The 15,132-nt window shown below is 36.8% G+C and overlaps 2 protein-coding genes across 5 annotated transcripts; one reads left to right on the top strand and one right to left on the bottom strand.

The window, feature by feature from the left end:
• Positions 1–1,280: 1,280 nt before the first annotated feature.
• On the top strand, positions 1,281–2,291 carry LOC122303136 (21 kDa protein-like). Its single transcript, XM_043114758.1, has one exon. It carries the CDS (start codon positions 1,375–1,377, stop codon positions 1,975–1,977), a length of 603 nt encoding a protein of 200 aa, XP_042970692.1. The 5' UTR covers positions 1,281–1,374; the 3' UTR covers positions 1,978–2,291.
• Positions 2,292–5,479: 3,188 nt separating this feature from the next.
• Positions 5,480–14,092, bottom strand: LOC122303135 (pentatricopeptide repeat-containing protein At5g62370). Of its 4 annotated transcripts, none has more exons than XM_043114755.1 (8): positions 10,525–14,092; positions 10,282–10,343; positions 9,075–9,623; positions 6,274–6,900; positions 6,093–6,183; positions 5,859–5,994; positions 5,706–5,766; positions 5,480–5,611 (listed from the first exon to the last, which is right to left on the bottom strand). In XM_043114755.1, exon 1 carries the CDS (start codon positions 13,587–13,589, stop codon positions 10,578–10,580), a length of 3,012 nt encoding a protein of 1,003 aa, XP_042970689.1. In that variant the 5' UTR covers positions 13,590–14,092; the 3' UTR covers positions 5,480–5,611; positions 5,706–5,766; positions 5,859–5,994; positions 6,093–6,183; positions 6,274–6,900; positions 9,075–9,623; positions 10,282–10,343; positions 10,525–10,577. The 4 variants fall into 4 exon arrangements, with proteins under 4 accessions (XP_042970689.1, XP_042970690.1, XP_042970688.1 ...); XM_043114756.1 differs by having other exon boundaries at positions 6,274–6,432; XM_043114754.1 differs by having other exon boundaries at positions 6,274–9,623.
• Positions 14,093–15,132: the final 1,040 nt, after the last annotated feature.

Here is a 15,132-nt window from a genome sequence, read left to right as displayed (position 1 = left end):
CTGGCTGCAACACGAGGCAATAATTTTTGCGGTGATCGACGTCCACAGTTATGAAGCGCGGGAATTGTCATTGACGCCGAGTCCGCAAAATATTGAACCCTACGTTGGAACGAGTTGACAAATTGGTTCACTGCAATGTGTTGGTATTTTAAATAGGTTGTATTAGTTTAAATATTAATTTATTTGTAATTTTTATTATATTAGTGTGTATTTCTCTTACACAGTGAAGCATCATCTTTTTACTTTTTGTTTTAATTTAAATTTTAAAGGAATGTGATCACTAATTATAGTACTAATACCAAATTCCCAATAGATATTTCAATTCTTATATATATACAGTTTATAATCCTGTACGTATGAAATTAGTGTATGAATAATTCTGTAGCATTTATGACAAAGATGATGACAGGCGGCTAATTGTCTTATCTAGTTTCTTCTACCACTTGTATTATTTAAATAAGTTCATGAATCAAAAGTACGTCCACGTTATCAATAATCAGTAGCCACAGTCTCAATTGGACTACTGCGTGTTCAAACGGCTTACCTTATTCGAGCAACTTGTCCCCACAATCCATGCATGAGAGAGAAAAAAGAAGAAAGAAAGAAGCAATTTCCTTTATTTTCCTTTTCTTTTTCGTATTATTGTCTATATAATAATAAAAAATATATATATAGCCCCCTTGTCGTGTTATTTACTTTGTCCAAGACACGTGTTGCATGCATAATTAATTATGTGACCCAAAACGTCCTTCAAAGAGGACGGGGGGCCCTGCAATTCAGGATCGGAGATCTTTATGCATTTTTAAAAATATCAAGAGGAAAAGTCGAAAGTAGATTTATACCAAACATTTTTTTTAAAAAAAATCCCCATTTGAAAAGCTAAATCAACACTAGTTGGGGAGTACTTGGAGAGCATCAGATCGAGCCCTCAATTCATATGGACCATCATTACAAAATATTAAAGTTACACGATCCATTTAACAGCGCTAATAACTGGGAACAGATAGGCCAACTTGGCCAAACTGGATGCCGATATTTGATAGTAAAGCAGTTTTTGAAACAAAGAATCCAGACAACCACCAATGGGAAACACTCCTCCCTCGAAGGAAGTGTGAACTTTGTATAGCGATTGTGACCTTCAGCATGCTCCTTCAAGCCCAAGTTGGGCAATTTGAGAGCCCCCACCACCCTTGCCAACTTAGATATTATAATGAGGATAAACTCTAACCAACCCTCCCCCCCCCCCCCCCCCTTTCCCAAACACCAGGACCCTTTCTTTTGCTTGTATATATACGTTTCCCTTAGCTCCTAATTTCATCGCCCCCACCACCCAAAATACTTGTGCGCTTTTTAGAAAGAGAGAGGGAGAGAGAGATGGAAGGCTCATCTTCTAAAACTTTTATGACATCCCTTTTCATGCTACTTGCCATTAGCTCATGCATAGACCCTAGCTTTGCAGCTTCGGCTAACCAGTTAAGCACTGAGTTCATTAGAACATCTTGCAGATCAACAACCTACCCAAGACTTTGCTTCAGCTCTCTCTCGGTCCATGCAAATTCAATCCAAACAAGCCCTCAACTTCTAGCCAGCACAGCCCTCAATGTGACTCTGTTCTCGGCTCAATCAACCTCTACCGCGATGGTGAGGATCTCAAGAACCAAAGGGATGAGTCCTAAAGTGGTTTCCGCCATGAAGGACTGTGTGGAGGAGTTGATAGATTCGGTGGACGAGCTTCGCAAGTCCATGGGCGAGATGAACAACTTTAAGGGCGGCTCTAATTTTCAGCTCATGATAAACGACATACAAACTTGGGTTAGCGCGGCCTTGACGGATGATAGTACGTGCAGTGATGGCTTTGCAGGAAATGCCATGAATGGGAACGTGAAGACCCTTGTGCGGGGAAGGATCGTGAACGTGGCACAACTCACTAGCAATGCCTTGGCTTTGATCAATCAATATGCCTCTCTCCATGGTTAATTAATTAGTTTAATTCTAGTGAGATTATATCGTATTAGTTCTGTGCTATAATCAGAAGAAACAATGGTACTGTCATTGGTGTGGATGCCTCTGCGGCATCATATTTGTAGACGTTGCAGTTTTGTGTATGAAGTTGGTGTATCTATATATGCTGGATGGAGCTAAGCTCTTAAAGATTTCTTGTGTCGATCGACAAGCTGCAGAGTGTTGGATGAATTTGTGGATATCCATGAGAAAGTTGCAAATTCGCAGCTTTTGCCTTGGCATAATATTGTAAAGCAAAACTACCTACTGGATATGGTTTCCTTCCTTCATATACAGTTGTTTTTTTCGAGTATTTTATTTTATTTTTTTAGTTCGAAACATCGTGATCTAAGAGAAAGACAGAGAGGACAAGAAAAGTGCCCACACGTGCGCCTGTTCAACAATGTGAATGAGTGGATCTGTCCCATATCTTGTACGTGGTACCGTTGCATGAATTAAACACGGTAAATAATATTTATAGTTGTGATTGTACAAATGGTATATAGTTATTTTAAGAAAATAAATTAATATAAGATCTATATGAAAAAAAATTAATTTTTTAATTGTTAATCTTATTTTTTTTAAAATAATTATGTAGCATTTATAATTTCACAACTATACGTATCACTACACTTATTTTCCATCCTGATTTATGCCGAAAAGGACGCTGCCGACGTCCCTCTGTTTGAAACTCGGAAGCCATTATATTAGCAATGTTCCTGTGTATTCATTTCCACTTAAAAAGAAAATACAAAATAAAACTTACTAAAATAATTTATTTATAATAAATTTTATTTTTTAAAAAAGAAAATACAATAAATTTTTATATTTTTAACTTACACAAATAATTTTCCATATGATTAATTCGACTTTTAGTTGGGTAACTAAAAATCTATTGATTGATGTAGCATATGGAAAGTCCGTATAATTCTAGACCAGCCCCAGAAAAATAAAAAAAAAAATTGGAAGTATCATATCTTGGTGTTTGGATCCTTTTTTTTTTAAATACTGTATTCTTAAATTTTATTATTAGGTGTTTAAAATTAGATTTCTTTATGAGAGGATTCTTCGAGTACATCCCAGTACTTATGTCTTGGATCCTGTAACTTCACTCTCATTTAATGAATAAGAATTCATTTAGACTGCGTTTAGAAGTTGAGTTGAGTTGAATTGAGATAAAAGTTTAATAAAATATTATTAAAATATTATTTTTTAATATTATTATTTTAAAATTAAAAAAAATTAAATTATTTATTATATTTTATATTAAAATTAAAAAAAATTATAATGATTAAATTATATAAGTTAAAATGAGTTACGTAACCAAACTGACGAATTAGAATAATTTATCAGTAATAAGAATTCGATTCCCAGTAGAACTCTGCGACACTATGGTGCAAATCGACTCTGCTTGGATGAACGCATTCATATTAGATGGTCCCAACGTGCACGGAATCTCCACTTAAAGCATGATGCTCAGCAATTGACAAGGTGGACCCAAGCTAATCAGCCAGCCCTGACGGCCACATCAGTGACCACGTTGTTTGGATGAATGCATTCACAGGCAGTCTCGGCCATGAATGCCCGTTGTCTATAGCACAAATGTCAAAATTAGTCTGTTCATCCGGACATAACCGGAACCAGAATTGGGTTTCAAATATGGGTCCGAACCCGGCCTGGATTAACCCGATTAACCCAGATGAAACAAAATTCGGGTATCAGGTTTTACCCTGATTCCTGAATTATTTTTTTTAATAGACCTATTTGTATTAAATTTTTTTAAGAAAAAAATAATGTTGAAAATCATAATACCAATATATTAAAATTGTCCATAATAATAAAAATATATCAAAATAGATAACTAAATTTTACATAAAAATAACTAAAGCTAGAAACAACTATTTACCTTTCTAACTAGATGCTAACTAGATGCATGTAACAAAAAAACCTCTAAAATTCATCATGTAAAATTTCAGACAACATACAATACACTTCACTACATATTACATTGTTTGGTATTTATAAATTACATTACAAAACACAAAATTACAATATATGAATTACAAAATCAGAATTATGTTCACATATCAACATTCTTTCCCCAAAGTCTCTATAGGGCAACTTTGAGCTCTCTCTCTTCCAATTTTGCCTGCAGGGGGACTCATGCTCATCATTTCTCATTAAGCAAAATAAAGCACCAGACCAAGCTTGAAGAACTTCTTGTGTTCATTGGAAACTGGGAAAAAAAAATACTAATTAGTACTTATTTGGTTGACGGCTTGATCTGGCCAGACCAAACTTTTGACAGTTCTTCATAGCTTCCCAAATCGGAAGGATGTCCTCCCTCTTAAAGGATATTCCAGTGCAGGAGCCCCATTATGCTAAACTTACAATCATTTAGTAGTAAGATGCTGAACTTACAATCATTTAGTAGCAAAATAGTGAAAAGATAAATTAAATGATTGTATGTGAATTAGTATCATGTCAAGACTTTTGTAGTAAGAACTATCTCAGTACTTACCTCAAGCGGTTGAGGTGACATCTTTTCTTTCATTTGGGACAAAAAAGTCACTGTTTGGGTGGAAATGAGAGCCTTTCTTTTCAAGATTGAAGTTTCTCCCTTCTGTGCTTGTTATTACTGTGCATTACAAGTGAATTAGAAAGAGCAGGGCAGACAACTAAATTCTCCCGTCATCTACTTCTACATGTTCGATCCATATAACCTACATTATGAAAGTATGAGAAATTAGACAACAAAATTCACAAGTTGGAACAAGTGGTGAGGGACTTGGAATTCAGCTTACAAGTTCTTCAATTGCTGTAGGAGGGGATCAGAGAAGCTGGCTTTAATTCGATGGGTAGCAACAAGTGCAGACAAGCTTATGATGGCAGCTAGGGAGAGAATTAGGCATAGATCAGTTTTGCAGGGAGAAGTTTTAGGATTCTCCAGCAGTGAAAATAAATTGAACAAAAAACACAAGATTGTCACTACACTTTTACAACACAAGGACAAAAATGGTTCCAGGAGAATTAGCAAACTTACCTCAAAATCCACAGTCCAGGTCAGAAACATAGCCTTGTACTGAAGGAAAAACATTCACCCACATGCACCGATGGTTGAAGCCACTTAGATTTATTCAGGTTCCAGTAAGATAAATACATGGAAACTAAACTATTATAATCAGCAAAGCTTCTAAACTGGATGAATAGAAATAAAAATATCTATTACACATAACATACCAATGCCCGTGCTGCCCCAGAAGACATTCGATGCAAATCTAAACAAGAATTAGACCAAACACTCTACCCTACACTCTGGCGCTCCGCTTCACGCACAACCAGTTGAGCCCCTTTTTTCTGGTTAGACAAAAACCCACAATAATATTATAAAGTTAGGAACCAATTTTATACAAAATCCCACAGTAACCAATTCAAAAAACATAAAATGGCTAAAGACGATTTCTCTACCAATGACAACCTCACATCAGAAGGACAAATTTCGAACAGCGTGATATGCCACTTAACAGTTGTGCACATTTACTGCATCCGTTTTACAAAAACTACTGAAGTTGTGTTCCCCAAAAAACCTTTTTTCTGCCTCCTCCATAGCCTGTTCAAACATGGACCAAAAAGAAGGAAGTTTCTCAGTTCTATGAATAGTACCAAAATCAATTCAAAACATATTGCAAACCTAATCTGCATACCAACAAATTCAGGTTCTCCCGCCAAAAGATATATTTATACTCCCTGCTCAAACAACTAAACCTGCAAGGAAAAGAAAACAGATTATTTTAACGCAAAAGAAGGTGAATATAGTCTGTTATTAATTAAGCTGATTCACAAAAATTCTTACAGACCTGAAGATGACATGGCTGATTCCTCTCATCAGCTAGGATGGCCTTCAAACAGCCCCTTGATTTTTGCAGTACTTACCAAAACTCGAATATCAACAGGAAGGACTCTATTCAGCACACCCTACATAATCTATTTCTCCTGTAGGAAACATTTTAAAAATTGAAAAAAAAAATAATAATACCACCATTTGAAAATACCAAAGAAAGAAAATTGAACAGTAAAGTTGAGCCAATTACCTTCTTGTTCGAGGCAACCCTTAGAAGAAGTGCTTTTGTGTAATTGGGTTGGATACTCAAGGCTTGGTTGAAGATGGAGCTGGATGATCATCTATACAAAATATTACAAAACTGAGTTAAATAGATAATAAACTAATACAAACAAGATTTCAAGTTTCAAGTAACTTATATATAAATTTACCTTCTAGGTCAATTGATTGTACGTATTCTTCCAACTCTCAAATGTCAACTGGTTTGGTACTTAACTAATTTTGGGTGCAAATGAGGGCTTCAACAGTCTCTGGAGATAATGAACTCCTAAAAGGATCCAAGATGCGTCCTCCAATACTAAACATAGACTCTGAGGCGACAATGGAAATGAGAGTGGCTAACACATCACGTGCTACCTCAACAATAACAAGATAATTGGCTGTATTAACCCTCCACCAATTTAAAATGTCAAAATTGGGGTGAGTTTTTTACACACCCCTCAGACAAATACCTCTCTAGCTCCAATCTAAACTCCATAACATCCTGCTCCTCAAGGTAATTGGCGAATATGATATCAAATTTACTTGAAGGCGATGCTGGCTCATTACCAATATTTGTAAAAATAGTGCTTGGCCTCCCTTGAGCCACATTAGAACTCCCCCCACTAGTCACACGAAACGTATTTTACTACTCAATCAAGCGGCTTAAAAGGAGTTTAACCTTGGCTTCTATCCTATCCGCCAACTTATCTCCTTTGCACTTTTTCAAGCAAAACTTCATTGCCATCATTTTGTAGTGTGGATCAAGCACAAAAGCAACATATATCATCAAGTTGAACCTATATATGCGACACCAATACTTGTCATACTTTTCATATTTATGCTCATGGTACTAGTGACAATATCATTACTCATGCACATATCATTTAATGCATATTCAATCATGTAGAATTCTTGAAAATATATATTAGTCATCACATACAAAGAATCAGAAATGTTCACTGTAATATCAAAAAAAAAAATTCAACAACTCTACTAAAATCCGTGCATTTTTCCAATCATCACTAGCAGGGTTCACGAATTGATCATCCACATACACATATCATTCAAAGACTTGTTTGTGTTTTTCAGCAGTATTCAACATCAAATATGGAGTTCCATCTAGTAGGAACATCCAAGCAAATCATTCTCTCACTAATCTTTTCCTTTGCCACACAAGTTTTGAACTTAGCAAATCTTGGCGGTGAAGATATCACATGTATTGTTACAAATTCATAAACATCTTTCAAGTCATCATGAACAATCAAATTCAATATATGGGCAACCACCGCATTTGAAGAAATTCACCACCCAATATAGTACAATTATTGTCTTTTATTCTTCTCCTCATGTAATCAATGACAACATTATTAGAGGAGGCATTATCAACTATGATGGTCAAAATCTTATCAATAACCCATTCATACAATCCCAAGTCTAGCACCCTCCCAATAGTTTCGCCCATATAGTCAGAAGTTTTGACAAAACTTGAATATTTTCTTATACAATCTCTAATTGCAATCAATAAAATGTGCGATAATGCAGATGTACTTCATATTTTGCACTGATATCCAAGTATCGGTAGTAAGACAAATTCTTTGACCATCAAACAACTTTTTTAATTGTATCTTCTCTTCATTATACAGCTTAACACAATCCCTTTGTAAAGTAGTTCAGGATGACAATGTAAATTTGCACTCCAAATCAGCCACAAACTCAATAAACCGATTGTCCTCCACAAGCCTAAAAGGCCACACCTGATAAAAAACTTAGCGGTTGACATACTAAGTTTTTCTGCATCATACTTCACAAGTTCTTGTGGACTACACGCTCTTCCCTTCACATCCCTCCTAACACTAAAGGTTTTGACTTTTTTCAGTTCCTTTAATTCTAAGAGGAGAGCTGTCACATGCATTATGGAGGTGATGCATCATGGATGAAGTGTCATTCACATACCACAGATTGATTGCTAGGGGTTTTTTTTGGGTTTCTTGGGTAAAGGTGGGATGGACTGGGTATGGTGTTGTGTATATATGGATGAAGGGGTTGTAAGGCTATCATGCTCCTCTACATCCACTGGAATAGAAAAAGAGTTACCGCTACCCCTCTGTGTTATACCAACATTACAATTCAATATATCTTCTTCCATCTATTATTGAGTAATAAAAACCACCAAACACAGCAGAATAATTTATAATTTAATTAATTTATACTAATATTTATTTAAATGTACACACAACATGAATAGAATCACGTCACTAAGGGCTGCACATGGGTCATTACCGGCCCATGCACAAGTAGTGCAGCAGCAAGCCTGGGAATTAATAAAAAAACAAAATAACAAAGTTCCAAGACTTACAAGTTGCCTATATATATATACATATACAAAAGCTCTATATACAGTCACTTTTGCGTACTCCTTAAGCACTCCACTAATGTGATTGACTGCATCATTTTCTTTAAATATAAAATAACGGCTTTGACAAATCAAATTAATAGAGTACGCAAGGAGTACACAAAAATGACTATAAGTAGCAAAACTCATATATATATATATATGGCTCTTCAGGTTTTTCAGGTTCTTCAGATTAGATATATATATACACATACATAAAAGTCAAAGGAAAGTGCACAGCAGCAGGGCAATTAAGTTTTCTTTGGTAGATTTTTCAGATTTTTCATTATCACTATTATTCCTAGTCTGAGCCATGATTTTGAGAATCTGTAAGCATCCATTCCAAAATCCTTCATCAACTCTATATCATTCCTAGTCTGTCAAAACCGAAGAGCATGGACGAGATTGAGGGCTATGCTTGACGCAAGGCCTATGTACCTTAAAAATCTAGGGCCTGCTCTTGGAATTTCATCCAGGGGGCAGCGTATGTGCACACTCGGATGCACATGAAGAGAAAGAACAAAGGGTTTTTTTCTCATTATTTTTCCTAGTTAATTGAGGTTTGTAGGGAAATCCCACCTGTAAATCAAGTCCCACATCATCCAGTAAGAAAGCGGAAGTTCCGTCAAGCCAAAGGCCTCTGAAGTCTGACCTTTCTCTGATTTTTATGTCTAACTCAGCAAGCCAAAAAAAAAAAAACTGCATGATTTACGCAAGTAAACCCATGAGTGGGGCGACAGATCAACACGGTCATAGGCTCACAGCCCAAGGTAGGACTGACTCTAGCTGATTTCAATCCATAATTTACAGAGTCGTGGCTGCAGCAGCAGACCTTGTACCAGTGCTGAGCTCAATGGAATCGATCCACGACGGAAGGAGTACTCACTAAGTGTTTTCCTCCAGAGTGTTGGCCAACAACCTCTTTTCATATGTTGGTTTGATTTAGTAGAAAGAAACTAGTTGCACAGATTCCGATCAGTCTGACCAATGGAGTCAGCAATGACCTCCACCATGACGGTAATGTTGTGAACCCTATGAGACATCCACAGTCTTGACCAAACTACTTCTTCTCGGATGTTGGTTTGATATAGTAAGAGAATCTTGTAGCACCGCGACAAGCTCCTGAATCTGTATAGTAATCAAATTAAGCAAGTCAAGGTTCAACATAGGCAAAAGGACTTGTCCTTTAACAAACAACACACCAGACCATGTGAGCAAAATGTGAAATAAAAAACTATTGCTGTTCTCTACATCCAAATGATTCTCTATATAAAGCATAAGGCACATTATGTTCTCTTAACTTACAAGAGCTGAAAGGGAAGCTGAAACCTATGTGTGTGTGTAAATATATATATGCATTGAAGGACACCGTTATCTGCCCCATAGTTAAACCTAGAAAAACATAACATTTGAACCATCTGCATCAAATGTGCAAGCATCTGTATTCCAAGTGGAATCGCAATTTTAGATCATGCTCTCTTTTAGAAAGCAGTAATTGCTATGTACATTGTGAAATGAACAATAATATTCTCTTTGTTGCGTGCCAAAGTCATCATGAATAAAACGATTGAGTTCTGGAGGGTAAAGATTCTAAATAAATATATCATGAATAGAAAGATTCTAGCTCAGAAAATTCCTGGAAACAGAAATTCCTTTTGCATCAATATAGTGGAATTGCTACTATCAAGTATGTCCCTGCAAATAACTCCTATGTGCTTCAATGAGTTTGGTGATTTTCAACTCATATTTTAAAGAAAGCAGCAGGACACATCAAAATTTAAATTACCTGATTCTAGTCAGCAAACGACTCATTGTCACTAGAAGGAAGTGCATGAATTTCAACCATTCCTACATAAAATACCCATATGGTTATTGATCCCACCAATAACAATTCTCAAGTCAGGTAATTGTAATTACACGCTTGAAATTGTGAGTGTGTTTTAGGGGGGAACACAATGATGTGGAAGGAAGAAAGACAGACAATTGAAGAAAGGTATGTTTGGCACATGAAAATTCGGCCACCACCAACCTTTGAATGTGTTGAACTGAATCAGAAACTATATTTTTCCATGTACTCGGAAACTAAATTGACTTCTCCTCCCTTATGCATGTTTCCAAAGAGGCTTCCTTGTCACATTTCTGGAGATTTCCGTCTTTGAAGCCTCTATCAGTTACCACACTAGCTTTGTGCAATTTATTATTCTCGCACAATATGCAAAGCAACCATTTGCGATTAAACTGGCAGGGTATATAATTTTGAGCAACCATTTCTTCAAATATCTTGATGGCATATACTCTCAGATCATTTGCACAAAAACATCTGAGTAAATAATCATAAGAAACTCGATTCGGGAGAACCCCCCTCTTGCGCATAGTATATGAGAGTGACAAGGCATCAAGCAGTCTCCCAGCCTTGCAAAGGCCTCTCAGTAAAGTGTTGTATGCAACTCTGTCTGGAGCAAAACCATCTACATTCATCTTGTTGAACAATCCTGTTGCACTGTTAATATCACCAGATTGGATATGTCCATCGATGAGAATGGTATAAGAAACCTGATTGGGACGTACACCCTCTCTTTGCATCATTTCAAAATGATCATAGGCATCCTGCATCCGCTCTGCCCTGCAAAATCCAGAGATTATACCATTGTATAGGTATAAGTTTGGCATAAAGCTATTGTCTTTAATCTTCTCAATCAGCCTCACTGCAAAGCATTTCATTTCCTCAAGAGAATTAGCGGAAACTCTCAAAATGTTTTCACTATGCATAACAGTTCCCTGATTGAGCAAATGAAACAACATTTCTCTCTCCCTTTCTGACCTTTTGCTCAAAATGGACCAGTTGTTAATACCAATGATGTTTCTGCTAATGCCACTGATCAGTGAGATATACATAATGAGGTCACTTTCAAACTGGTTTCGTTCCATCAGATGAACTAACCTAAAGGCGAATTCAAACTCTCCTTTCTTCAAAAAATGATTAATAAGCGAGGTATACAGCACAATATTGGGCTCAAGACCATCTCTCAACATTCTATCAAGGTACATGCATCCCTTATGAATCATGTTTCTCTTCACCAATCCACTTATAAGTGCAGTGTATGAATAAGAACTGGGCCGAATGGAATTCTCTATCATTTTATCAAACAACTGGCGGGCTTCAATGGCTCTACCATTCTTGGAGTAGCCATTAATCATTGTCATATAAACAATCTCGTCAGGATCCACACCAGACTCGAGCATCCTCTTAAACATTTCCTCTGCTTCAAAAATTCTTTTCTGTCTACTTAGACCAGCAATAATAGTGTCATATATAGCAACGCTATGTCTCAATCCCCTCTCATCCATTTGCTCAAGAATATCAAAGGCAGACACCAGATCACCCCGTTTGCAACGTTCATTTACTATTATCAAATAAGTTGCTTGATCAGCAACCACCCCCCGATCTTGCATAATTTCAATTAGGGACTTCGCATCCTCATAAAGCCCCTCTTGGCAAAGACACTTGATCAAAGTGTTGTAAGTAAAGGGTAGAGGCATGCATCCAACTCTCACCATTTTATCCATGTAAAGCAAAGCATCATCAATCTTTCCTTGTTCACACAAAGCACTGATAAAAACACCAAATGCTACATTACCTAGATTCAAGTTACTTCTCACAATTCCCTCAAGCAGGATCTCAATTTCTTGCTCCAAATCTCTAGGAGTACCCAGACTGGCAGAGGATGAGAACATAGAAGGGTCGAACCCACACCCATTCTTGGCAATTGCCTGCAGAATCATATAAGCCAGCTGAAGCTCGTGTCCCTTCGGATAAATCTTCTTAAGAACAAAAAATAGAACGTGATCAGGGATGACCCCATTGCCCAGCATGCTTTTGAGCAACTCATCAATTTCCATTAGCCTATTCTCCTTGTACAGTGCAGCCATCAAAACTGTGTAACAGTGAACACTGGGAGCCATGTTGCAACTAACCAGGTTGTTCAAAAGCATCAAAGCACAATCAGTCTTCTGTTCCCTGCAGTACTGACTGATCAAAATGTGATTAGTTACCGCATCAGGTTGCATTCCCCACTCTGCCATCTGGTTGTAAACGACCCACCCCTTATCAAACAAACCCAATTTCACAAACCCATGAATCAGTGTATTACATGTGTAATTATCTGGATCACAACCTGTCTTCAGCATTCTCAACAAAATCCGCATTGCCATTTTCATTTTCTTATCCTTACAATATTGATAAATTAAACAAGTATACATTGTCCTGTCTATATAAAGACCCTGAGACTCCATTTCACTTAATAGTGTCTCTGCCTCCACAACAAGCCCTCTCTTACAAAGACCATAAAACAACGATTTGTACAGATGGACTGTAGGCGGACACCCACATTTGCCACGCATTATATCAAACAATTCAAGAGCTTCGTCCATATACCCTTTGCAGCATAGCCCATCAATCAACTTATTAAAACACCAAAAACCCGGAATAACTCCAGCCTCATTAATTCTAACTATATAATCAAATGCTTCTAAAATTCTATCTTGGGCACAAAACTCTCGAAGCAACGCATTAGAAGCAGATTTGCAAGGAACAAGGCCCATGGCAAGCAACCTTTCAAATTGAGCTCTTGCCTCCTCTATTTTCCCCAACTTACAAAAACAAATCACCATCGAATTCAAAATTGAAAAGTCAGGATCAATACCTCTGCCAACAATGCTACCACGGAAAAGCACCTCAGCTAGCTGTGGCTGACCCAAGCTCATCAGCTTCCTAATGAGTGCACCGTAACTACCTAAATCAATCTTCAAGCCCCTTACAGCAGCGTAATGAACAACTAAAACAGCATCTGAAAACGACAAAGAACGTGCAATTATTCGCTGAACAAGTTTCTGTGCCAAGGATAACGAGCCGCGTTGGATGAGTTGATCCACTGAAGTGAGGCAGAGAGCTTTGTGGTCATATCTAACAGATGCAATGGAATCATTTTGTACATCTAGTGGTAGAGTAGAAGTCGTAATTGTTCTTCTGGTTCTGAAGAAATAGTAATAACAATAAGCACCAGGCCTTCTCTTAATCATTGGAAAGCATCGCATATATGACTACAAAGGGGCGAAGGGCTGCAAAGACGAAAATTCAGTACTTTGTGACCGACCCAAGGGCCAATGGTGGGAACTTTCCAGAGACCCAGAAGCGATAAATACCAAAAATCTTAGAAAAGAACACGTATAGGTGGTGAAAATAAAGCACAAATAGGCCAACCCAAGTGCCTATACGGAGAGTTTTCAGTGACTCTGAATCGAGAAAGGCCAAAAATCATTAGAAAGACTACCAAAAGACAAGTCATAGACGGAGGAGCAAAGCGAAAATGAAAACGGACCCAGTTTGATATCGGAGATATGCACCGAGCTAGATGGCAAAAATGAAGCAGAAATCGCAGCGTGTCATCAGAAGAAATTGAAGAAGAAGCGGTGAATATGTTACATGGGGAGTTTTGCACTTTTGCCACACTTGGTGGCATTGAACAACGGCAGGGCGCCAATGCCCTATTCCTAAAACCCTTCCCCCAACGGGGCCAACCGGTTTACCGAATAGGGATGGATCCGTGTTAGGGTTTTACAGGTCAAACCCAGGAATTAATAAATAAATAAATAAATCTCTCTTTTAATTTCAAGAATTAATAAAAAAAAAATTACGTCTTTTAAGATATAATAGTAATAATGATTTTAGAATTTGGTATCTATTGTCCTCAAGAGTAAAAAAAACAACAGTAAATTGTTTTTCTTTTTACTTGTTTTCTAAATTTTCAATTTAGAAAAAAAAAAAAAAAAAACTGGAGAAATGCGTTTGGAATGCATAATTACAATCAATTTAATTTGTTTTAGGTACAAGTAATTGTCCTAAAAAATTCCATATTTGGCTCATTTATTTTATTTTTTTATATATTTAAAAATATTTGAAAGAAAATAAAAGTATAATTATAGTAGTAATAATTTTGAGATGACAAAATGATGGTACTTAATAGCATTATCGAATGATAAAATTGGGCTTATTACTGGGTTTAGGACGAGGAGTCCAGATAAAACAGGAAGTCGGGCTAGGAGGATTTGGGCTGCTATTAGCAAGAAGACCAGACCATTGGCACAGAATCCACTTGCTCACTCTATGACCCAAGCACTTCGTTCTCGGAGTTTTCTTAACACCAATTAAACAGGCTCTCCCCGTAATGCATAAGATTTTAGTACGAGAGGCAGATGGAGAAGATCTCATACTGTCTCATGAGACACAAAAACTTATACCATTTACACTGATTTCGAGAGATTCAAATCGTGAACATTTTATTACCAGTTTTTATAAATATAAGCCAAATTCTTAACTTACAAAAGTCAAAAAGATTGAGATATAGATAATAGATACATGCATTAAGTGGTAAAGGGTCAATAAATTTTTTGAACCTTATAATATTATAAGGTTCACGTCATGTGTATCTCTCTCGTACTTTAGACACTCAAATTCACATATAGATCCTTAAAAGAACTTGTATTATTGTCACATGTTGAGGTTTAAGGCAAGGTCCAGTACATCATATGCATCACTTGAGACATTGAAGTTTAAATATCGATCTTTAGATCAACTTAT

The sequence above is a fragment of the Carya illinoinensis genome, chromosome 3 (genome assembly GCF_018687715.1).
Source record: "Carya illinoinensis cultivar Pawnee chromosome 3, C.illinoinensisPawnee_v1, whole genome shotgun sequence".
In the NCBI taxonomy this organism is placed as follows: Eukaryota; Viridiplantae; Streptophyta; class Magnoliopsida; order Fagales; family Juglandaceae; genus Carya; species Carya illinoinensis.
This window is presented reverse-complemented; position numbering and strand designations above follow the sequence as displayed.